The sequence below is a fragment of the Pan troglodytes genome, chromosome 1 (genome assembly GCF_028858775.2).
Source record: "Pan troglodytes isolate AG18354 chromosome 1, NHGRI_mPanTro3-v2.0_pri, whole genome shotgun sequence".
Classification (NCBI taxonomy): domain Eukaryota; kingdom Metazoa; phylum Chordata; class Mammalia; order Primates; family Hominidae; genus Pan; species Pan troglodytes.
The window spans coordinates 188,353,438-188,379,219 of record NC_072398.2 but is presented as its reverse complement, the minus strand read 5'-3'; the positions used below and the strand labels follow the sequence as shown (position 1 = coordinate 188,379,219).

The following is a 25,782-nucleotide window of genomic DNA, read 5'->3' as shown; positions in this document are numbered from 1 at the left end:
ACGATTGTTAGCTTCCTGAGTCCCTCACCAGAAGCTGACCAGATGCCGATACCATGCTTCGTGTATAGTCTGCATATCTGTAAGCCAATTAAACTTCTTTTCTTTATAAATTACCCAGTCTCAGGTATTTCTTTATAGCAGTGCAAGAACAGCTTGACACAGAAAATTGGTACCAAGAAGCGGAGCGTTACTCAAAAAGATACCTGAAAATGTGGAAGCAACTTTGGAACTGGGTAACAGGCAGAGATTGGAAGAGTTTGGAGGGCTCAGAAGAAGGCAGGAGGACCAGGAGCAGTGGCTCACAACTATAATCCCAGCGCTTGAGAGGCTGAGGTAGGAGGATTGCTTGAGGCCAGGAGTTCGAGACCAGCCTGGGCAACATAGTGAGCCCTTGTCTCAACAAAAAAACAAAAAATTAGCCAGATATGGTGGCATGGACCTGTAGTACCAGCTACTCAGGAGGCTGAGGTGGGAAGATCACTTGAGCTGGGAGGTTGGGGTTGCAATGAGCCATGATCATGCCACTACACTACAGCCTAGGTGACACAGCAAGACTCTGTCTCAAAAAAAAAGAGGATGAAAGTTTGTAACTTCTTAGAGACTGGTTAAATTGTTATGACCAAAATACTGATAGAAATATGGACAGTGAAGGCCAGCCTAGTGAGGTCTCAGATGGAAATGAGGAAGTTATTGGGAACTGGAATAAACGTCACTCATGTTACACCCTAGCAAAGAACTCCTGCATTGTGTTCATGTACCAAGGATCTGTGGAAGTTTGAATTTAAGAGTGGTAATTTAGGGTCTCTGGCAGAAGAAATTTCTAAGCAGCAAAGCATTCAAGATGTGGCCTGACTCCTTGTAACAACCTGTGATCAGATATGGGAGCAAAGGAATGACTTAAAGTTGGAACTTATATTCAAAAGGGAAGCAGAGCATAAAAATTCAGCAAATTTGCAGCCTGGCCATGTGGCAGAGAAAGAATCCCAGCAGGGTATGGAGCAACTACTTGCTAGAGAAACTAGCATGACTAAATGGGAGCCAAGTGCTAGTATCCAAGACAATGGGAAAAGGCCTCAAAGGCAATCTCAGAGAACTTGGAGACAGCCCCTACCATCACAGGTCCACAGACGTAGGAGGAAAGAATGGTTTAGGGGGCCAAGCACTGGGGTACCACTGCTCTGCTCAGCCTCAGGACACTGCTCCCTGAATCCCAGCTACTACAGCTCCAGCTGTGGCTCAAAGGACCCCAGATACAGCTCAGGCTGCCTGTCCAGAGGATGCAAGCCATAAGCCTTGGTGGCTTCCATGTGGTATTAAACCTGTGGGCACATAGAATGCAAGAGTGAAGGAGGCTTGGCAGCTCCCACATAGATTTCAGATGATGTGGGAGATAGCCTGGGTGCCCAGGCAGAACCCTGCCGCAGGGGCAGAGCACTCACAGAGAAGTTCTAATAGGGCAATGCTGAGGGGAAATGTGGGGTTGGAAGCCTCACACAGAGTCCCCACTGGGGCACTGCCTAGTGGAGCTATAAGAAGTGGGCCACTGCCCTCCAGACTCCAGAATGGTAGATCCACAGGCAGCTTGCATCCTGTACCTGGGAAAGCCCCAGACACCCAACTCCAACCAGTGAGATCAGCCACAGGGGCTGCTGCCTGCAAAGCCACAGGAGAAGAGCTACCCAAGGCCTTGGGAGCCTACGCATTGCACCATTGTGCCCTGGATGTGGGACATGGAGTCAAGGGAGAGTATTTTGGAGCTTTAAGATTTAATGACTGCCCTGCTGAGATTTAGACTTGCATGGGGCTTATTGACTCTTTCTTTTGGCTAATTTCTCCCTTTTGGAATTGTGATGTTTACCTAATGCCTGTACTACCACTGTATCTTGGGAGTAAATGACTTATTTTGATTTTTACAGGCTCATAAGTGGAAGGAGATAAGTCTCAGAAGAGACTTAGGACTTTGGACTTGATGCTGGAATGAGTTAAGACTTTTGGGGACTATTGGTAGGGAATGATTATATCTTGTAGTGTGAGAAAGACATGCAATTTGAGGGGTCATGGGTGGAATGATACGGTTTGGTTCTTTATCCCCTCCAAATCTCATCTTGAAATGTAATCCCCGTTGTTGGAGGTTGGGTCTGAGGGGAGGTGTTTGGGTCATTGGAGTGCATCCCTCATTAATGGCCTGGTGCTGTCCTCATAATAGTGAGTGTGCTCTTCATGAGATCTGGTTGTTTGAAAGTATGTAGCCAGGCATGGTAGCTCATGCCTGTAATCCCGGCAGTTTGGGAGGCCAAGGCGTTTGAGCTTGACCTTGAACTTGAGCTCAGGAGTTTGAGACCAGCCTTGGCAACATGGAGAAATCCATCTGTACAAAAAAATACAAAAATTAATTGGATGTGTTGGCATGCACCTGTAGTCTCAGCTATTCAGGAGGCTGAGGTGGGGAAGATGGCTTGAACCTGGGAGGCGGAATTTGCAGTGAGCTGAGATCACGCCATTGCACTCCAGCCTGGACAACAAAGCCAGACCCTGTCTCAAAAAATAAATAAATAAATAAAATTTAAAATATAAATAAATAAAGTATATGACACCTCTCCCCATTCTCTTGCTCCTCTCACCATATGACATGTGTGCTCCCACTTCACCTACCATCATGATTGTGAGCTTCCTGAGGCCCTCACCAGAAGCTGAGCAGATGCTGGCACCATGCTTTCTGTATAGCCGGCAGAACCATGAGCCAATTAAACTTCTTTTCTCTATAAATTACCCAGTCTCAGGTATTCCTTTATAGCAATGCAAAAATGGCCAAATACAACTTCTGACACCAGTTATGTGAGTTTTTCCCCATACTAAGCAATTCTCCAATTCTTTGTGGACACCAACTGGATGTACAAAAATGTAAGTCAGTCTGACACTATCTACCTGAAGATAGCATCAGATCCCATGAGTTAAGCTCTCAGTCCCACAATACTGCCCCCATTCGAGATGCTAATTGCAAGTCCAGGTTTTTGCTTATGCTTCTGACCAACCAGTTATAAATCAGAGGTCCCCACAACCCTCTCCTTGGGTTTGATCTTTTTGTAGGATGGCTCACAGAATTCAGGAAAACAGTTTGCTTACTGGATTCCTGGCTGATTATAAAAGGATACAACTCAGGAACAGCCAGATGGAAGAGATGCATAGGGCAAGGCATGTGGAAAGGGATGTGGAACTTCCATGACCTCTGATCACACCACCCTCCCAGGACCTCCACATATTCAGCAACCTAGAAGCTCCCTAAACCCTGTCCTTTTGGGGATTTATGAAGACTTCATTATGTAGGCATGATTGGTTAAATCATTAACTGTTAGTGATTAACTCAACCTTTAGTCCCTCTCCCTTCCTGGGAAGTCTGGGTGAGCCTGAAAGTTCCAACCCTCTAATCACATAATGGTACCCCTGGCAACTTGCCTACATCCTGAGGCTGCCCCAGAGTCTCCCCACCCCTCTGCCATCAGTCTTCTCATTAGTTTACAAAAAAGACACTTACCACTTCAGAGATTCCAAGAGTTTTAGGAGCAGCGTGCCAGGAAATAGGACAAAGATCAAAATATGTATGTATTATACCACAGTAACACACGAAAAATTACTTTTCCTTCCCTTATGCTTTCCAAATTGTGTGCAAGTTCCTCTCATCTGCAGAAACTACACTTTATCCCTGCTAGCAGGGGAGTCTGGAAAATGCAGTTTTCAGGCTTCCAAGCTCATGGCCCAGGGGAAAGCTTAGAAGAGTGGGGTCATGTTGAGTTCTAGCACAGTCCACTTGGGATACTCAGCATCCGTACAAATGCTTTTACCTTGTGGCTTAACTTCTAAACTACAAGAAGAATATCATGCTTCCACTTAATATGATGCACTATAATTCATATAAATAAAGACACACTGTCTCCATAAAAATAAAGAATACTCAAAGTCCAATCAGTATCTATGATTATTTTGGGGTGATGTTCATTTTACTTCAGTCTCAATCCACATGCGTGGATATGCTATAACATTAAAACTTAATTATAGGCCAGGTGTGGTGGCTCACGACTGTAATCCCAATGATTTAGGAGGCTGAAGTGGGAGGATTGCTTGAGCTCAGGAGTTCGAGACCAGCCTTGGCAACATAGCAAGACCCTGTCTCTACAAAACAAAATTTTTTTTAATTAGCTGGGCCTGATGGTGTGTACCTGCAGCTCTAGCTACATGGGAGGCTGAGGTGGGAGGACTGCTTGAGCCCAGGAGGTCAAGGCTTCAGTGAGCTGTGTTTGTGTCACTGCACTGCAGCCTGGGTGACAGAGTGAGACCTCAAGTGAAAAAAGAAAAAGCTTAATTAGAAGCCAGGAACTTATAATTAAGCAAGTGCCTATAGTACTAGCTGCTTAGAAGCCTGAGGCAGAAGGATTGCTTGTGGCCAGAAGTTCAAGGCTCAGTATGCTATGATTGCATATGTGAATAGCCCCTGTATTCCTGTCTGGGCAATATAGCCAGACCTCATTTCTTAAATTAAAACATCATGGTCTTCTGCTCTGAATAAAATAAAAAAGAAATGAAAATTTTAAAAATTAAAACAAAATTATAAAGTTAACTACCAATAATACAATAGCACGCATTTTGCTAATGGGTATTGGCATAAGAAGCCACTCCCAATTTCATCTCTTGGTCCCTTTTCATGTATTCTGGCTAGGGGAGAAATAATATCATATATCAATCACAGTTAAAAGTTTATACATCATCTTGTAAGACAACACTTCAAACCTATGAAGTGTTGTCACCTGGCCAGCATCATAGCTAAGTCTTCCATAGGTAATTTCGCTGTTTTTTTTTTTCAGATTGGTTTTTCTGCATGATAGGATATATGGTAGAACCAATGAGTCATATGATTATATGAGCCATTGTTTCACTTTTCTTGCTATAAAATGATTTTCTTGGTCAGAAGCAATATTTTTTTTTATTACTACAAGTCTAGATCCGAGTTATATATCATGACAAGAAATAAGGAATTTGGTAAGTCCACAAATGGTGGTCCTGGCAAAAGCGTTATGGACAGAAAAAGTAAATCCAGGCCAGGCGTGGTGGCTCACGCCTGCCATCCCAGCACTTTGGAAGCCCAAGGCAGGCGGATCACTTGAGGTCAGGAATTCGAGACCAGCCTGGCCAACATGGTGAAATCCCCTCTCTACTAAAAATACAAAAATTAGCCAGGTGTGGTGGCACATGCCTGTAATTCCAGCTACTTGGGAGGCTGAGGCGGGAGAATCGCTTGAGCCTGGGAGGCGAAGGTTGCAGTGAGCTGAGATTGCGCCACTGCATTCCAGCCTGGGTGACAGAGCAAGACTCTGTCTCAAAAAGAGAAAAAAAGAAAAAGAAAAACAAAAGATAAAGCAAATCCATATTTATAATAAGTGTCTAGTCCACTGAGAGCAAATTGTCATTCTATCCATGATACTGATGATAGAAAGGTAATGAACCTGCTACCAGGTTGCTTGCTGGTTCTCCCAGGAGATGGTGCCATATTACTTGCTCAGCATTTATATTGGGATCTTGGGGTTTGGCAAATTAAGTGGATTAGCCTTAGTGACTCCCTGAAAAATATATATTCCTGCTATCATGCACCTTGTCCATGAGCCCTCTAAGCAGGCAAATGGGTGCTAGAAAGAGGCTAAATGACATGTACAGAAAGCACTATTTGTTCCATCTGATTATTGAGAGACGCCTCTGGTGCGAATGCAAAAGCATGTGAAACAGACTTCTACGTTCTGATCCAGCATGTAAGAAGCTTGGAAGTTGTCACTGTGTCCTGACAACAAGTGAAATGCCAAACAAACTGAAAAATCAACACATTTCCCTAGATCCTTCAGAGAAGAGAGGTCACAGTCCAAACCGCTACCCTGAAAATTAGAGATACCTATAGACAAATACAGACAATCACAACTTACTGGAGCAAAACCTTCATGAGGACCAGTGCCCAGGTATGGAAACCTGAACTGTAAATGATGAATTGCTGGAGGCTCAGTGTATCAAGTCTGAGAGAGAGAAACTCCAGAGGGACCCAGTCATTAGGGGACTTAGACACATTCGTGTCTTAGACAGGAGTTTTACCTCCTGTAGCATACCAGGTTCTTATAGTGAATATCTGAGAAAAATCCCCTTTTGCTTCCAGAAGAGGGAGAAAAGGGGAACATTTGAAACTTCCTAACAGGGTCTGCTGGCAGGAGAAACTATTTAACCAGAGCCTAAGCTGTTGGGGTTTTGTCAGAGTCTAACAGACCTAGCGGAATAGAAATATCCAACTCCAGCCAACTCTAGCCATCTCGTCCCACAAAAGGGAGGTGGGTGGAGAAAAAAAAAAATAGCATGTGTAAATTTACAGTCCAGGGGCACAGGCTTACTAAAAGACTGTACCTAATCATAGAGCTATAGAATGCCACCCATCCACCCCAACACTTCACCACCACATCACTAACGGCCCATTTAACAGCAGTTTCCTCTACCCAATGCATCATGTTTCGCTATCAAGAAAAAATTACAAGACACACTAAAAGGCAAAAAAAAAAAAAAACAGTTTGAACAGACAGAGCAAGCATTAGAACCAGGCTCAGATATAGCAGGAATATTGAAATTATCAGACCAGAAATTGAAAATAACTGTGATTAATGTGCTAAGGGCTCTAACGAATAAAGTAGACCACATGCAGGAAGAGATGGGCAATGCAAGCAGAGAGAGGGAAATCCTAAGAAAGAACCACATAGAAATTCCGTTACAGTGTTTTTGATTTTTAAGTAAAGATCAAAAACACTGTAACAGAAATGAATACCTTGGTGGGCTTATTAATAGACTGCATACAACTGAGGAAAGAGCCTCTGTCCTTGAGGACATCTGAATAGAAATCTACAAAACTGAAAAGCAAACAAAAAAATACTAAAACAAAAACAACAGAATATCTAAGATCTGTGGGATAAATGTAAGGAGTATGGTAGATACATATAGATACATATGGGAAATAACCAAAGGAGAAGAAATAGAGAAAGGAACAGAAGACATATTTGAAATAATAATCATGATTGAGAATTTCCTGAGATTAATGACAGACACCAAACCAGAGATCCAGGAAGCTCAGAGAACATCAAGCAGGATAAATGCCCAAAAAACTACATCTAGGCATAAAATTTTCAAATGACAGAAAATCAAAGAGAAAGAAAAATCCTGAAAGAGGAAAAAATAAACAACCTTACTTAGAGAGGAACAAAGATAAGAATTACTTCCAGCTTTTCTTCAGAAACCATGAAAGCAAGAGAAGAGTGGAGTGAAATATTTAAAGTGTTGAGGCCGGGCACAGTGGTTCACACCTGTAATCCCAGCACTTTGAGAAGCCAAGACAGAAAGAACACTTGAGATCAGCCTGGGCAACATGGTGAAACCCCATCCCTACAAAAAAAAAAAAGTTTTTTAATTAGCTGGGTATGGTGGTGCACATCTGTGGTCCCAGCTGAGTGGCCCTAGAGTTTATAATATACAACTAACCCAAGTCCACTTTCAAATAACACTATACCACTTCAGGAGGCTGAGGGAGGAGGATCACTTGAGCCCAGGAGGTCTACGCGGCAGTGAGTTGTGATCATGCCACTGCATTCCAGCCTAGGGGACAAAGCAAGAATCTGCCTTAAAAAAAAAAAATCACCAGGCACAGTGGCTCACACCTGTAATCCCAGCACTTTGGGAGGCTGAGGTGGGAGGATCACTTAAGGCCAGGAGTTCAAGACCAGCCTGAGCAACATAGTGAGACTCCAGTCTCTACAAAAAATGGAAAAAAGAAAACCTCAGCCAGGCATGGTGGAGCACCACCTGCAGTCCCAACTACTTGGGAGGTTGAGGTGGGAGGATCGCTTGAGCCCAGGAGTTCAAGGCTGCAGTAACCATGATTGTGCCACTGCATTCTGGCCTGTGAAATAAATAAATACATAAATAGTAAAGTATGAAGAGAAAAAATTACCAACCTAGAATTCTGTACCTTGCAAAATTATCCTTCAAAGGTGAGGGAAGCTGGGCATGGTGGCTCATACCTGTAATCCCAGCACTTTGGGAGGCTGAGGCAGGAGGATCTCTTGAGCCAAGGAGTTCAAGATCAGTCTGGGCAACATAGTGATAACCTTATCTCTACAAAAAATATATATATTAGCTGGATGTGGTGGCATGCATCTCTAATTCCAGCTACTGGGGGTGGCGGTGGGGGTGGGGACTGGGAGTGGGTTGAGGTGGAAGGATTTTTTGAGCCCAGGAGGTTGAAGCTGCAATGAGCTGATGCAGTAAGAAAGGAGGGACAATGGAATTATATAAAATGCTCTATTAAAATTACAAAAGGCAGAAAAAGCATGGAAGATAAAAGTAGCAACAAAGAACAAGAACAACTAATAGAAAACAGTAATAAATATGGTAGATATAAATCAAATTATATTAATAATCACTTTAGACATCAATGGTTTAAATGCACCAATTAAAAGAGAATGTCAAAGTTGGTCATGCCACTGCACTTCAGCCAGGGTGACAGAGTGAGACCCTGTCTCAAAAAAAAAAGTAAAGGTGAGGGCCAGCTGTGGTGGCTCACACCTGTAATCCCAGTACTTTGGGAGGCCAAGACAGGAGGATTGCTTGAGACCAGGAGTTTGAGACCAACCTGGGCAACATAGTGAGACTCTGTCTCAACAACAACAACAAAAATTGTTTCTAAGTGAAGGAGAAATACTTTCTCAGACAAAAAAAATTAAGGGAATCTATTACCTTGCAAGAAATGTTAAAAGAAGTTCTTTAGAGAGAAGGGAAACAAAATATGGATCAGAAACCAGGATCTACATAAGGAAGGAAAAGCATTGGAGAATGAATTAGCGAAGGTAAAGTAAAAACTTTCATCTTTAAATTTTAGTTGATCTAAGAGATAAGTTGTTCAGCATAATAGCAACAATGTATTTGATTATGTGTGTCATATATAACTGTGTATAAATATATATACACACACATACATACACTTAGATATGCTTATGTGTAAGCGAAATTAATGACAGCAATGATATAAGGGACAAGAAGGAAGAATTAGGATTATCTTCTTATTATAAAGTACTCACGCTACCTGTGAAGTGGTATAGTGTTATTTGAAAGTGGACTTGGGTTAGTTGTATATTATAAACTCTAGGGCCACTAGAAAAAATAGAAAGAAGTACAACTGATACCCTAAGAAAGGAGGACAATAGAATCATATGAAATGCTCAATTAAAGTCACAAAAGGCATAAAAAGCATGGAAGACAAAAATAGCAACAAAGAACAACTAATAGAAAACAGTAATAAATATGGTAGATATCAATCCAATTATATTAATAATCACTTTAGACATCAATGGTTTAAATGCACCAATTAAAAAAGAATGTCCAAATTGGTCAAAGTTGAACAAAACCCAACTATATGTTGTCTACAAGAAGCCCACTTTAAATATAAAGACACATGTAAATTAAAAGTAAATGGATGGAGAAGGATGTAACATGCTAACATTAATCAAAAGAAAGTGAGAGTAGCTAAATTAATTTCAGACAGCACATACCTCAGAGTAAGGGAAGTGTATTAGTCTGTTCTCATGCTGCTATAAAGACATACCTGCAACTGGGTAATCTATAAAGAAAAGAGATTTAATTGATTCACCATTCTACATGGCTGGGGAGGCTTCAGGATACTTACAATTATGGCAGAAGGTAAAGGGGAAGCAAGGCACATCTTACATGGCTGGAGGAGGAAGAGAGAGTGAGGCAGGAGGTGCTAAACACTTTCAAACAACTGGATCTTGTGAGAACTCTATCACCAGACAGCACTAGGGGCATGGAGCTAAACCATTAGAAACCACCCCCATGATCCAATCACCTTCCACCAGGCCCCACCTTCAACACTCGGGATCACAATTCAACATGAGATTTGGGTGGGGACAGAGAGTCAAATCATATCAGGAACTTATCCAGGATAAAGAGGAACATTATTTAATGATTAAAAAGGTCAATTCTCCAAGAAGAAAAAACAATCTTTAATATGTATGTGCCTAAAAAAAGAATGTCAAAATATGTGAGGCAAAAATTGATACAACTGCAAGGAGGAGTAGGTGAAATTCACTGTTATCATTGCAGATTTTAATACCCCTCTATCAGCAATGGACAGATCCAGCAGGCAGAAAATCAGTGAGGACATAGTTGAACTCCACACCACCATAAACCAGCCAGATATAGTGAATATCTATAGACTACTTCACCCAACAACAGCAGATTACACATTCTTCTCAAGCTCTCATGGAATGTTAATCAAGATAGACCACATTCTGGGCCATAAAACACACATTAACAAGCATGAAAGAATAGAAATCATGCAATGTATGCTCTCAGACCCTGATGTGGTTTGGCTCTGTGTCCCCACCCAAATCTCATGTTGACTTGTGATCCCAAGTGTTGGAGGAGGGGCCTTGTGGGAGGTGATTGGATCATTGGGGTAGTTTCTGATGGTTTAGCACCATCCCCCTAGTGCTGTCTCATGATAGAGTTCTCACAAGATCTGGTTGTTTGAAAGTGTATAACATTTCCCCCTGTGCTCTCTCTCTCTCTCTCTCTCACTCTCACTCTCTCCCTCCCTCCCTCCTTCTTTCTCTCTCTCTCCCCCACTCACCGTGGTAAGACATGTCTTGCTTCCCCTTCACCTTCCGCCGTGATTGTAAGTTTCCTGAGGCCTCCCAGCCATACTTCCTGTATAGCTTGTGGAACTGCAAGTCAATTAAATCTCATTTCTTCATAAATTACTCAGTCTCAGGTACTTCCTTATAGTTGTGTGAGAACGGACTAATACAGACCCTAATGGAATTAAACTAGAAATCAGTAACAGAAAGATAGCTGGAAAACTCCCAAATACTTGGAGATTAAACAACAGACTTGTAAACACAAAAGTCAAAGAAGAAATTGCAAGAGAAATTTCAAAATATTTTGAACTAAATGAAAGTGAAAATACAACTTATCAAAATTTGTTGGAAAGTGGTTCTTTGAAGGACATTTATAGCATTGAATGCATATATTAGAAGAGAAGAAAGACAGGAAGCATTGGTGAGTGTCTGAAGGGAGAAAAACCCCTGAAGGCAGCTTGAAACAAAGAGAGGGGATTGGGACTAACAACCCCAGCCCACAAAATCGTGCTATTTATCTCAGCCAAAGGAGATGCAAAACCAGAGTGGCTGTTCTGCACCACCATGCTGTATGAGGCAGAGTCCATGAGTCTTCTGGGCATGAACCCCTAGCTAGCCTTCCCACATAGCCAGGGCATCCCATTTTGGGACACCCCTAACCACAATCCAGGATGGGCAGCACTGCAAATGTTTTGGAGAACTGAGGCAAACCTGGGCTTAAGGCACCCATCTAGTCCTGAAAAGGAGGCAGTGACCTAGAGTAAAGGGGATTCAACAGGTGAACTGCAAAGAACCTGTAAGCAAACACACCCTAGAAAGACAAAAAGAAGCCGGTCAGCAAAGACTGGAATAAATAACTAATCCTTCAATGTGAAGACAAAGATGTAAGCCCAAAGGAACAACAGCAAACAGGAAACCATGACTTCCCCAAACAGACAAAGCAAGGAGACCGTGACCAGCCCTAACAAGATGGCGATGTGTGAGGTTTTGGATCAAGAATTCAAAATGGCAGTTTTAAGGAAATTCAGTGAATTCCAAGATAACACAGAAAAGAAATTCAGAAATTCGTCAGATAAATTCAACAAATATATTGAAAATTTTTTAAATCAAACAGAAATCCTAGAACTGTGAGAAATGCATTTGCTGAACTGAAAAATGGACTAAAGGCTCTTGACAGCAGAATGGATAAAGTAGAAGAATCAGTGAGCTCAAGACAGGGTATTTGAAAATATACAGAGGAGGAAAAAAAGATCTAAAATCAATTATCTAAGCTTTGGCCTTAGAAAATTACAAAAAGAAGAGCAAATTAAATCCAAAGTAAGCCGAAAAAAAAAGAAATAATAAAAATTACAGGAGAAATCAATGAAATTATCTAACATGGTGGTGTTTGTGTAAAAAAATTTTTTTGAAGAAATCAATGAAATTTAAATGGGAATTCAATAGAATAACAAAACTACAAACTGGCTCTTTGAAAAGATTAATAAAATTGATAGGCCTCTAGCCAGGCTAACAAAAAAAAAAGAGGGAGAGAGGACATAAGTTACAAATTACAAATAACAGAAACGAAAAGAGGGAACATTACTACAGATGCCATGAACATTAGAGCAATCATCAATAAATATTATGAACAACTTTATGCCCACAAATGTGATAACCTAAATAAAATGGACCAATTCCTTGATATAGTCTGCCAAAATTCACACAAGAAGAAATAGACAATTGAATAGAACTATATCTATTAAAGAAATTGAATCCACATACTAACCTTCTAAAACAGAAAGCACCAGGCCCAGATGGTTTCACTGGTGATTTCTACCAAACATTTAAGAATAGATTATATCAATTCTCTGTAGTCGCTTTAGGAGATGGAAGCAGAGGGAATACTCCCTAATTAATTCTATGAGGCTGGAATTCCCTTCATACCAAAACCAAAGACATTATAAGAAAAGTACAGACCAGTATCTCTCATGTAGATATAAAAATCCTCAGCAAAATATTAGCAAACCATATCCAACAATGTATACAAAGAATTATGCACCATGATCAAGTGATTTATCTCAGGTATGCAAAACTGGTTCAACATTTGAAAATAAATTATGTAATTCATCGCATCAACAAGCTAAAAAGGAAAATCACATGATTCTGTCTATTGATGCTATCTTAGTCTGTTTATGCTGCTATAACAAAATACCTTAGGCTGGGTAATTTATAAACAACAGAAATTTATTTCTTCCAGTCCTAGAGGTTGGGAAGTCTAAGATCAGGATGCCAGCAGTATTGGTGTCTGATGATATCTGCTGTCTGCTTCCAATGGCACTTTGTTGCTGCACCCTCTGGAGGGGAGGAACTCTTTGTCTTCACATAGTGGAAAGGATAAAAGGGTAAGAGGATGCTCCCTTCAACTGGGAGCCCTTTTATAAGGATGCTAATTCCATTCATGAAGACAGAGCCCTCATGACTTAATCACCTCCCAAAGGCTATACCTCTTAATATTGGTGCATTGGGAATTATGTTTCAATAGGAATTTTGGAGGGAACACCATCATTCAAACCATGGCAAATGCATAAAAAGGATTTGACAAAATCCAACATCCATTCACTATAAATGCTGTCAGTAAACTGGAAATATGGGAAACTTCCACATCATGTGTCATCAGGGAAATGCAAATTAAAACAACAATGAGATACTACTACATACCTATTAGAATGAACCAAAATCCAGAGCACTGACAACACCAAATGCTGGCAAGCATATGAAGCAATATCTTTGCATTCATTTATTGCTGGTGGGAATGCAGAATGGCGCTGTCACTTTGGAAGACAGTTTGCTGGTTTTCACAAAACTAAATGTACTCTTACCATATGATCCAGAAACCATGCTCCTTGGTATTTACCCAAAGGAGTTGAAAAAGTTATGCCTACCCAAAACCCTGCATACAGATGTTTATAGCATCTTTATTCATAACTGCCAAAACTTGGAAGCAAGAAAAATGTCTTTCTTTGGACACCACTAAAAACTTGTAGCCCTCACTTAATAAGTGGTTTGAAGGGACACGCATAGTGGCTCACACCTGTAATTCTAGGACTTTAGGAGGCTGAGGTGGGAGGATTGCTTGAGGCCAGAAGTTTGAGACCAACCTGAGCAACATAGTAAGACCCTGTCTCTCCAATTTTTTTTTAATTAGCTGGGTGGTACATGCCTGTAGTCCTAGCTACTTGGGAGGCTGAGGTGGGAGGATCACTTGAGCCTAGGAATTTGAGGCTGCACTGAGCTGTGACTGCACCACTGCACCCCACCCCAGCATGGGCAACAGAGCAAGACCCACGCTCTAAAAAATAATAATGCCAGCAAAGAATGGTTTGTTAATTTTAGAAAGGCATTTGAGAGTGAGATTCTGTCTCTTAAAAAATTAAATGAGTTGAAGGAACAAATGTGGTATATGTTGATTCCAGAATCTAAAGAGGCAACTCCAAGCATTTGGCCTTTTCTTCCATCAATAGCCCTCACTCCTCAGGTTGAAAGCCAGTATGGAGAGTCTGCTATCACAGATTATCTATTCTGACTATACATTCAAGAATTAGGGAAATAACCACTGAGGAGATTCAGAAACATACATGTAGCCATTGAATCACTGCGGACGTGTCCTAAGACACACTGTGATTTTAAACTCCATTTTTCACCTCATTTCCTTAAGGTCCACACCCTGAATTGTGAAATTCAATGGTGTTTTGGATTCCAAGCTATTAGTGTTGACTCAGAATCACTGTACTGCTGTTCACCAAAAGTCTATATAATTCCCTTTCTCCAATGCCCAGTCCCCTTGATAAGAGACTACAGGTCCTCTTAGGGGAATGTTTGGAAGAAGATCACATACTTGTGTCAGTATCACAGGGTTTTTCCTGAAGAAAACCTAGCATGCTCATCATTCAAAGGACTCTGGATCTTTGAGCTGACCCAGGCCTAGGGATTGAACAAGAAGAGGCCATTACTTTCCATTCTTGTCATTTAAATTGGGCCTTTGTTCACCAGACCTAAGGGGTTCTATTTATTTATTTACTTACTTCTTTGTTTGAAAATACATTTCAGGTAAGACTTTAATTGGCTGCCTGTATATTTTAGTCCTACAGTCATTGTCATCAATTAACTATGACAAGATAGCTATAGGTCAAACCCTTTGATTGTATCTCTGGCCCAATTTCCTACTAACATTAATAATACTTACCTTGTATCTGAAAGTTAAGTGCTGCCGCTTGACCTCTGACACTGTGTAGTACCGTCGTCCCCATTAAAATCAGGGAGCCATTTCAGTGTTGGCACCTCCACCATTATCCTCAATAGGTTAGCATTATATAGCATTTCAAGTAATTTGGTGCTTTTTCACCAGTGTTATTTGGTAAAGCCTTGGTGAGGGGAGTATCTTTTGGATTCCCATGGTTATGAAGAGTAACTATAAACCCACCCCAAATTTCCTATCTGCTTAAACCTTTGGATGCCTTTTTCTCCCTTATGCCAAAGAAGTTTGGCACCTTAATATCATTTAATATAAGTCACTTGTGTGTCCAAGTTTCAGTCAATCAAAACAGCAAACAAAGTCATTATTTTTTTTTTAGACAGGGTCTCACTCTGTCGCCCAGGCTGGAGTGCAGTAGTGCCATCATGGCTCACTGCAGCCTCAACTGCCTGGGCTTAAGTGATCCTCTCACCTCAGTCTCCCAAGTAGCTGGGACTACAGGCATGTGCAACCATGCCTGGCTATTTTATTATTATTATTATTATTATTATTATTGCATGTAGAGACAGAGTTTCAATATGTTGCCCAGGCTGGTCTTGAACTCCTGGGCTCAAGTGATCCACCTGCCTCAGCCTCCCAAAATGCTCGGATTACAAGCATGAGCCACTGCACCTGGCCCAAAGTCACTCTTAGATGTTCAAATTAACACATTAAATCCTGAATGTCCAATAAGTGTATTCATATTAATAAATTCAGCCTATTTAACATTACACTTGACTGTGAACAACATGGGTTTGAACTGTGTTGGTCCACTTGTATGCAGATTCTTTTGGAAAATTTTCTGGAGATTTGCCAGAATTTGAAAAAACTTGCAGATGAGCCACATAGCTTAGAAACATTGAAAAAGTTAGGCACGTTGTGAAAGCGTATATGTAGATACTATTTTATCTTTACTCCATAAAGTATACATAACTCTATTATAAAGTTAACATTTATGAAAACACACACACAAACACTTACAGACCATACATAGCATCATTTGCAGTTGAGAGAAAGGTAAACAAATGTAAAGATGCAGTATTAAATCATAACTGCATAAAATTAACTATAGTACACACTGTACTGCTGTAATAATTTCATAGCCACTGCCTTTTGGTATTGCAGTAAGTTTATTTATTTATTTGTTTTGAGACAGATTCTCACTCTGTTGCCGAGCTGGAGTGCAGTGGTGTGCTCTCAGCTCACTGCAACCTCTGCTTCCCGGGTTCAAATGATTCTCCCATTTCAGACTCCCTAGTAGCTGTGATTACAGGCATCTGCTACCACACCTGGCTAATTTTTGTATTTTTAGTAGAGGTGAGGTTTCACCATGTTGGCCAGGCTGGTCTTGAACTCCTGACCTCAAGTGATCCACCCGCCTCGGCCTGCAGTGAGTTCACATGTTGCAAGTATCCTCTTAAAATGCCATGTGACACCAATCTTCTTTGCATGAGCAGGTTCCTCTGGCCAGTAAATTTTGTGTTGAATTAAAAAGAAATCTCTCGTGGGTCTCAAGTATTTTTCACTGTGTTTAGTGCAATACCATAAACCTTAAATTACAGCATGGGACTCATACAAAGTAGCCACTAGTGATGTCGGAAATGCTGCCAAGAAACAAAGAAAAATTATGACATTACAATAAAAAGCTGAATTGCTTCATAGGTACCATAGATGAGGTCTGCAACTGTGGTTTCTCAACATTTCAAGATAAATGAATCCAACATGAGGACCGTTATAAAAAAAGAAAAGCAAATTCATGAAGCTGTTGCTGCAGCTGTGCTAGCAGGCGTAAAAACCATGCACTTTTTGTGAAATACCTTTTTATCCATATTGAAAATGCAGCTTTTATGTTGGTGCAGGATTACTATAAGAACGGCATATCTATAGATTCCAATATGACTCAAGAAAAAGAGAAGTCATTATATGACAATTTAAACCAAAAGGAAAGTGAAGAATTTAAAGTTGGAGAACTTAAAGCTAGCAAAGTAGCAGCTACTAGGGAAGCCGAGGTGGAAAGATCACTTGAGACCAGGAGTTTGAGGCTATAGTGAGTTATGATTGCACCTTTGTACTCTGGCCTGGGCAACAGAGAAAGACCCAATCTCTAAAAAATAATAATGCCAGCAAAAGATGGTTTGTTAATTTTAGGAAGAGGTTTAGCTTTAAAAATGTCAAGAAAACAGGAGATGCAGTTTCTGCTGACTGAGAGACAGCAGGTGAGTTCCCAGATGCCATTAAGAAGATAATTGTGACCAGGCACAGTGGCTCACTCCTGTAATCCCAACATTTTGGAAGGCTGAGGCAGGAGGATCACTTGAGGCCAGGAGTTCGAGATCAGCCTGGGCAACATAGCAAGAACTTGTCTCTATAAAAAAAAAAAAAAAAGAAAGGAAGGAAGAAAATCATTGAGGAAATAGGATATCTGCTGAACAGTTTTTGAATGCGGGTGAAAGTGCCCTATTCTGGGAAAAAAAAAAAATCACAAAGGACATGTATTAGTAAGGAAAATCAGTGAACACAGATTTAAAGCAGAAAGGGATATCTATGAAGCTTCTAATCCCCAAGCCTTGAAGGGAAAAGGTAAACACCAGCTGTCAGTCATTTCGTTGTATAAAAAGAAGGTCTGCACAACAGGAACTCTTTTTCTAGATTGATTCCATCTATGCTTTCTGCCTGAAGTAAAGAAGTACCTTGGTAACAAGGGACTGCCTTTTAAGGTTCTTTTGATGTTGGACAAATGCCCCTGGCCACCCAGAACCACATGAGTTCAACACCAAAGATGTTGAAGTGGTCTACTTGCCCCCAAACACCATGTCTGTAATTCAGCCTCTAGACCAGGGGTCATACGGCCCTTTAAGGCTCATTACCATGTCTGTAATTCAGCCCCAAACACCATGTCTGTAATTCAGCCTCTATATCAGGGGTCATAAGGCCCTTTAAGGCTCATCACACACGGTACTCTATGGAAAGGATTGTCAACTATGGAAGAGAACCCCGATAGAGAAGTCTGGAAGGATTGCACTATTGAAGATGCCATCATTGTTTTGGTTTGTTTTGATTTTTGTCATTTTTAGTTTATTTATGTGGCAAGTGACAGGCACGGACATGCCATCATTGTTATAGAAAAAGCTGTGAAAGCCATCAAGTCTGGCCGGGCGCGGTGTCTCACGCCTGTGATCCCAGCACTTTGGGAGGCCGAGGCGGGCGGATCACGAGGTCAGGAGATCGAGACCACCCTGGCTAACACGGTGAAACCCGTCTCTAGTAAAAATACAAAAAAAAAAATTAGCCAGGCGTGGTGGTAGGCGCCTGGGTAGTCCCAGCTACTCGGGAGGCTGAGGCGGGAGAATGGCGTGAACCCGGGAGGCGGAGCTTGCCGTGAGCCGAGATCGCGCCACTGCCCTCCAGCCTGGGCGACAGACAGCGCGACTCTGTCCCTCCAGCCTGGGCGACAGACAGAGCGCGACTCCGTCTCTTCGTCTCAAAAAAAAAAAAAAAAAAAGATATGAATCTTGGAGAAATTCAAGAGCAAATAGACACCACATCCAGAGGAGGAATTACCATAAGACAACTTGATGGAGATTAGCACTTTCAAACCAGTGCCACATGATGAGGAAGAAAACAGAAAAAACAGTACTAGAAAACAAATTGACCTTAGACAATCTGGCAGAAGGATTCCAAATATTCAAGACTGCTTTTGACAAATTTTACAATATGGACATTTCTATATGATACAGGCACTGAAACTAACACAAACAATGAAAGAAGGATTGGTACCGTATAGAAATATTTTTAGGGAAATGAAAAAGCAAAAAAGTCAAATTACAGTGTATTTCTGTAAAGTTGTACTGAGTGTGCCTGCCTCTCCTGCCTTCCCTTCCACCTTCTCCACCTCTTCCAGCTCTGCCACCCCTGAGATAACAAGACCAATTTCTCCTCTTCTCCTCTTCCTCAACCTACTCAACATGAAGACAATGAGGATGAAAAATTTTGTGATGATCCACTTCTACTTAATGAATAGTAAATATATTTTCTCTACCTTATGGTTTTCTTAATAAAATTTTATTTTCTCTAGCTTACTTTATTGCAAGAGTACAATACATGATACACATACAAAATATGTGTTAACTGCTTATGTTGTTGATAAGGCCTCTAGTTAACAGTAGGCTATTAGTAATTTGGTGGGGAGTCAAAAAAATCATAATGCAGATTTTCAACTGTGTCGGGGGTCAGTGCCCCTAACTCTCATGTTGTTCAGGGGTTAGGGGCACTGATTAGTGTAACTCCCTACAGATACATGCCTGCATATAGTCCTAGAGTTTTTGCCAATTTAAGTTGGCAAAATCTTGCCATTCTTTCAATATGGCAGTCCCAAAGTCAGTCCCTACACTTAACCCCAACTCACCATGGTGTGCTGGGATCCAACTGTAGTTACAGGATTGGAGACAATGAGAAGTGGTGGTGGTATAGAGGTGGGCCTCGAGGACTATAGGCATCCCCTTACAAGGTAAGTGCCTTGGGTGAAATCAATACAGAATCTTCAAACTTAATCTCCTTAGACAGGAGTGGAGGGAGTGCTTGTGATGGCAAGAGAGGCACTGTAATTCTCAGGTTTCCATGCATTCCCAAAGCCTGTTTCTCACATAAGAGACCTAGCAAGCCTGTGAAATCAATTAGTGCTGTAATTCTGCAGTCTACTTGATATTTGGGATTTGGTTTTTGGATATATCGGTCTTCTGACTACAAGAGAGAAATTATTTTAGGACACTCATAGAAGGTCTGTGGTTCTCAGACAATGCCTTGTTCTGGTAATTAAATCCCCAAGTGGGACATTTTCTTCTAAGCTCAGTAACATGATCAGATGTGGCTAGCCCACCTCACAATCCTTGTAGTCCTCAATTCCATTATAACATTTTTTATACTACTCATGTGATCTTCCAAAGTACTTCATTACCAGCAACTATAAGTGATAATCAATTCTTTTGCCATAGATTGCTAGAACTAGTGACAAGACTATATCACCTTCAAAGCTAGCCAAGTCAGATAACCAATCCCAAATTCCTAATTTTGAGTTTCTCATCACTGCAGTCACTTCTAGAACCAAATATTAATTGAAGAGAACAGCTTTCACTTTATATACTTTAAGCTGGGAGATTTTTTGTTTTTTTGTTTTGTTTTGTTTTGTTTTGTTTTGAGACAGGGTCTGGCTCTATCACCCAGGCTGGAGTATGGTGGCATGATCTCAGCTCACTGCAACCTCTGCCTCCTAGGCTCAAGCCATTCTCCTACTTCAGCCTCCCAAGTAGCTGGGACTATAGGCACACACCACCACACCTGGCAAATTTTTGTATTTTTTTGTAGATATGGGGTTTTACCATATTGCCCAGCCTGGTCTCAAACTCCTGAGCTCAAGCGATATGCCTGCCTCAGCCTCCCAAAGTCCTGGGATTATGGGTGTGAGCCATCACACTCGGCCTTGGAAGATTTTTAATAAAGGGAATTAGATGCTTACAAAATTATTGGGAAGGCTGGGAAAGCAAAAGGCAAGGGGAAATAGTTGCTGACTTTCAGAAAATCTGGAAGTACAGGAATCCCGTGAAGCTACTATGATCTCAGAAGCAGGAGTGACTATAAGCTTTTTTTTTTTGTTTTACCAGAAAGACTTTGCATTTCTTCAACATCATACCTTTGTGAGGTCAGAGTTCTCATTATTTTTCAATGTTTTTCAGCATGTCAAAAGCAACCAGGAATTGTCAGAGAAGCTATCTAAGCTACAGCAAGAGAAGGAAGCTCTACGTGAAGAATATTTGCGATTATTGAAGCTGCTTAATGTCCATGTGAGGTAAACAAAGACAAGTTCTCTTTGGAAGAAAACTATGTAGAGTAGTTATTTCTTGCTGAGCAGGCTCCAGGGCTAAATGGTGGGCTGCTCACTGAAGCAACCTTTCAAGAGGGCCATCATAAAATTCCTGTGTTTCCAAAAGTGCTATCCACAGGGCTTTTCCTAGGGAGATATGGGGCCTAATTTCTTCTCAAGAGAGGGAAGGAGAAGGGAATTACCATTCATTGAGCTTTGATGGTATTGAACTTGTTTTTCCCCAAATACACCCTTCTCACTTGCCTTCACACTTTTTTTCACCTCACATACTTTCCTCAGCCTGAACCACCCTCTCCTCATTTAAAGAGCTTTTTTATTTTTTATTTTAGAGAACTGACACAGAATATTACTAATATGTATATTATATAGATGTTATATATAATGATATATCTATTACATATATGATACTTATATACTCTCTCTTTCTATACATACATACATACATACATACATACATATATACATATATGTATATCAGGCAAATACCATTGTCCAAAGGTAAAATGACATTTGGTTTTTAGGCAGTTAATTTTTTTTTCATTTTACATATAATGAAACAACATTGCAAAAAAAAAATTCTTTTTTCAGATAGGATCTCACTCTGTCACCCAGGCTGGAGTGGAGTGTCACGATCACAACTCACTGCAGCCTCAACCTCCTGGGCTCAAGTGATCCTCCCACCTCAGTCTCCTGAGTAGATGGGACTGCAGTCATGTGCAGGCTCACCCAGCTCACTTTTTAATTTTTTTTATAGGGACAGGGGTCTCACTATGTTGCCTCAAGTGATCTTCCTTCCTTGGCCTCCCAAAATGCTGGGATTATAGGCAGGCATAAGCCACTGTGCCCAGTGCAATTTTTTTTTCGTAATTATTTATGGCACACCTCTCAGTGTAAAATTTTTGAATGAAACAAAACTTATGCAGACATTCTCCCAAGTTCACTCCTAGTGTCTTGTCAATAAACATAATTTTATGGTTTTATTATAGCTTTCATAAAAGTTTTATACTGTCTTTCTCTTAATATCATATAAGTATTGTGCTTTGTTGCTATAGTCTTCAAATTTGCTATTTCCATAAAACTTAATATTTCATGAAGTTGATATGCCCTTGCACTAACAGCAGCAGTTAAACAGGGTACAACTGCTAACAGACTAACAGAACCTACAATTACAGTGCTAACAAATGTATACCTTATTTCAGGAATAGGATATCATATAGAAACAGCATTAGAGGAAGAATATGCATTAGAGCCCATGTGTGTTTCACAGCAAGGGGGCCAGAGAAGTCAGGCAGCAGCTGCAATGTTGTTCACTCTGTAAGGGTCGTGGCTGGATGCACTTCCTCCCTCAGATCAGGAACCACTCATGTGTGCATTGACCACCTCACAACCAGGGAGCCCAAAACCAAGTCTCAGCTGAGATTTTATTAAATACTTTTTATATTCTGTTGTTCACATAAGCATATTCCTGCCATGTAACCTGTTTCAAGAGCAGAGACTTCTTGGGGGTCTCAATGAGACCAGGTGCAAATCATCATTATCACTGTTATCAATAAACAATGCTGATAAACTGGTACAAACTGCCATGAAACTACTTGGACCTGAGGTTATGAAGCCACACTATTTTAATCGTTATATTTCCCTCTGTCATATGCTTGACCAACAGTCAGTGCCAAACAGGCACTTTAGCAAAACAGTTTAGGTTAATCCTAGACCTGCTGGAATTAACTCTCACAACATAATCCTAATTTGGTTAAGAATTACTCACTGGTCTGATGGTTGAATATTTTTATTCAAAACACTGCTGAAAAAAATCATTTTAGTATTATATTTTTCATTTTTAAATTTATTTTTATAGAACTATAGATCTTAAAATGTATTGACAAACATTCCAAAGTATCCTACTATTACCAGAAAGGGGTCCTGAACCCAGACCCCAACAGAGGGTTCTTGGAAATCATGCAAGAAAGAATTCGGGGCAAATCTAAAAAGTAAAGTAAAAGCAAACTTACTAAGGGAGTAAAGAAATAAAAGAATGTCTGCTCTATAGACAGAGGCTGCCCCGAGGGCTGCTGGTTGGCTATTTTTATGGTTATTTCTTGATTGTAAATATGGGGTGGATTATTCACGTGCTTTATTTTATTTTATTTTAGTTTTTTGAGGCGGAAACTCGCTCTGTCGCCCAGGCTGGAGTGCAGTGGCACGATCTCGGGTCACTGCAAGCTCCGCCTCCCAGGTTCACGCCATTCTCCTGGCTCAGCCTCCAGAGTAGCTGGGACCACAGGCGCCCACTGCCATGCCCGGCTTATTTTTTTTTTTGTATTTTTAGTAGAGACGGGGTTTCACCGTGTTAGCCAGGATGGTCTCGATCTTCTGACGTGATCCACCCGCCTCGGCCTCCCAAAGTGCTGGGATTACAGGCGTGAGCCACCGCGCCCGGCCTATTCATGTGCTTTCTGGGAAGGGGACAGGAATTTTTCCAGAACTGAGGGTTCCTCTTTTTTTTAGTCTATATAGGGTAATTTCCAGATGTTGCCATGGCATTAGTAAACTGTCACGGCGCTGATGGAAGTGTCTTTTATCATGCTAATACATTATAATTAGCATATAATGGGGAGTGAGGACGACCAGAGGTCACTTTCATTGCCATATTGGTTTTGGCTGGTTTTGGCGGGCTTCTTTACTGTATTCTGTTTTATCACAGGGATCTTTGTGACCTGTATCTTGTGCCGACTTCCTATCTCATCCTGTGATTAAGAATGCCTAACTCATGGGAATGCAGCCCAGCAGGTCTCATTCTCATTTTACCCAGCCGTTATTCAACATGGAGTTGCTCTGGTTCAAATGCCTCTGACACTACCAAATTTTTCTGCCTTCATTATGTAAGAGTAGCAATTTTACCACATCCTCGTTAGCATTGAGTACTTCTATTGATGGGGGAGAGAGGTTCTGATGAAATTTTCCCCAATATTCTTTTTTTTTTTTTTTGAGATGGAGTCTCGCTCTGCCGCCCAGGATAGAGTGCAGTGGCCCGATCTCGGCTCACTGCAAGCTCCACCTCCTGGGTTCACGCCATTCTCCTGCCTCAGCCTCCCGAGTAGCTGGGACTACAGGCGCCCGCCACCACGCCTGGCTAATTTTTTGTATTTTTATTACAGACAGGGTTTCACCGTGTTAGCCAGGATGGTCTCGATCTCCTGACCCCGTGATCCACCCGCCTCGGCCTCCCAAAGTGCTGGGATTACAGGCGTGAGCCACCGCACCTGGCCAATATTCTTTAATTGAGATATAATTTGCATATAATAAATGCAAAGATTTTTAAATGTACAATTGGATAAGTTTTGACAAATGTTTGTGCCCATATTACCACCACCCCATTGAAGATACAGAACAGGGCCAGGTGCAGTGGCTTATGCCTGTAATCCCAGCACTTTGGGAGGCTGAGGCAGGCAAATTATGTGAGCTCAGGAGTTCAAGACCAGGCCAGGCAACATGGTGAAACCCTGTCTCTACCAAAAATACAAAAATTAGCTAGGCATGGTGGTGCACATCTGTGGCCCCAGCTACTCGGGAGGCTGAGGCAAGAGGACCACTTGAGCCCAGGAGGCAGATATTGCGGTGAGCCAAGATCATGCCACTGCACCTTAGCCTGAATGACAGAGTAAGACTCCATCTCGAAAAAAAAAAAAAGATACAGAATATTTCTACTGTCCTTTAAAAGTCCTCTATGACCTGTTTGCAGTTGATCTGCACCTACTGCTTCTCCCATCTCCCTCCAAGTAGCCACTGTTCTGATTTCTGCCTGTCCTAGAATTTCTTCTAAATGGAATTATACTACATGTAATTGTAACCATAATAGGTTTGTTGCCCAATACACACAGCAAGTCAATACACCAAGCCATTGGGTTGCAGCAGAGAAAGAGGTTTAATCGTACAGTCATCAAATGAGGAGATGGGAGGAAACCTCAAATCCATCTCCTTGAGGAACTTAGGTTTAGAGTTTTTAAGGATTTTGGATTGGGCCAAAATGTGAAGATGGTTGATAGGTCAAAGAGTCCAGGGTGAAGTCATAGGACAGGGAGATGAAGTAGCTATATTCTCATGCTGATTCTGTTCCTCTCTGGGGGTTTTCAAACTGGTTGCTGGAATTTGTGTCTGAAAAACATCTTAAGCAACTCCTTTGGTTTGTTTGTTTGTTTTTTGAGACAGGATCTCACTCTCTTGCCCAGACTCTGGAGTGCAGTGGCCCGATCTTGGCTCACCGCAACCTCCACCTCCCAGGCTCAAGCGATTCTCCTGCCTCAGCCTCCCGAGTAGCTGGGATTACAGGCGCACGCCACTACTGCCCGGCTAATTTTTATATTTTTAATAGAGATGGGGTTTCACCATGTTGGCTAGGCTAGTCTTGAGCTCCTGACCTCAAATGATCCACCTGCCTCAGCCTCCTGTAATCCCTGCTGGGATTAAAGGTGTGAGCCACCGCGCCCGGCCAAGCAATTCTTTAAAAAAACCCTACGATTCTAAATGTTAGAGGTCCTGTCTGTAGGAACAATGGGGATGCAAATGATCAGTATCTAATGCTGTGTGACTTTTAGCAACAAGGAAGTGGACCAAAGTGAAGCCTGATTAATGCTTTATTATAATTATATTGCTGTCCAGAACCCAGCATGTACTTCCTGTCAACCTTGTTGGGGCAGCTTCATACTCTTTTGTGTCTGACTTCTTTTGTTCAACATATTCTATTATTTTTAAGTGCACTTATAGACAGAAATTACTTGTGATTTTATTTTGAACTTGTTTTTTGTTTTTTTGTTTTTGTTTTTTGAGATGGAGTCTCGCTCTGTCACCTAGGCTGGAGTGCAGTGGCACAATCTCTGCTCACTGCAACCTCCGCCTTCTGGGTTCAAGCGATTCTC

General features: G+C 41.3%; 1 protein-coding gene across 7 annotated transcripts in view; it reads left to right on the top strand.

Moving 5' to 3' along the window:
• The window catches only part of CCDC30 (coiled-coil domain containing 30), a 173,329-nt gene that overhangs the window by 109,358 nt on the left and 38,189 nt on the right, over nucleotides 1–25,782 (top strand). For all 7 annotated transcript variants that reach the window (XM_054682065.2, XM_054682059.2, XM_054682052.2 and 4 more), the window contains one exon: nucleotides 20,721–20,833. In XM_054682065.2, the coding sequence (XP_054538040.1) occupies nucleotides 20,721–20,833 (113 nt within the window). The remainder of the gene's footprint in view (nucleotides 1–20,720; nucleotides 20,834–25,782) is intronic.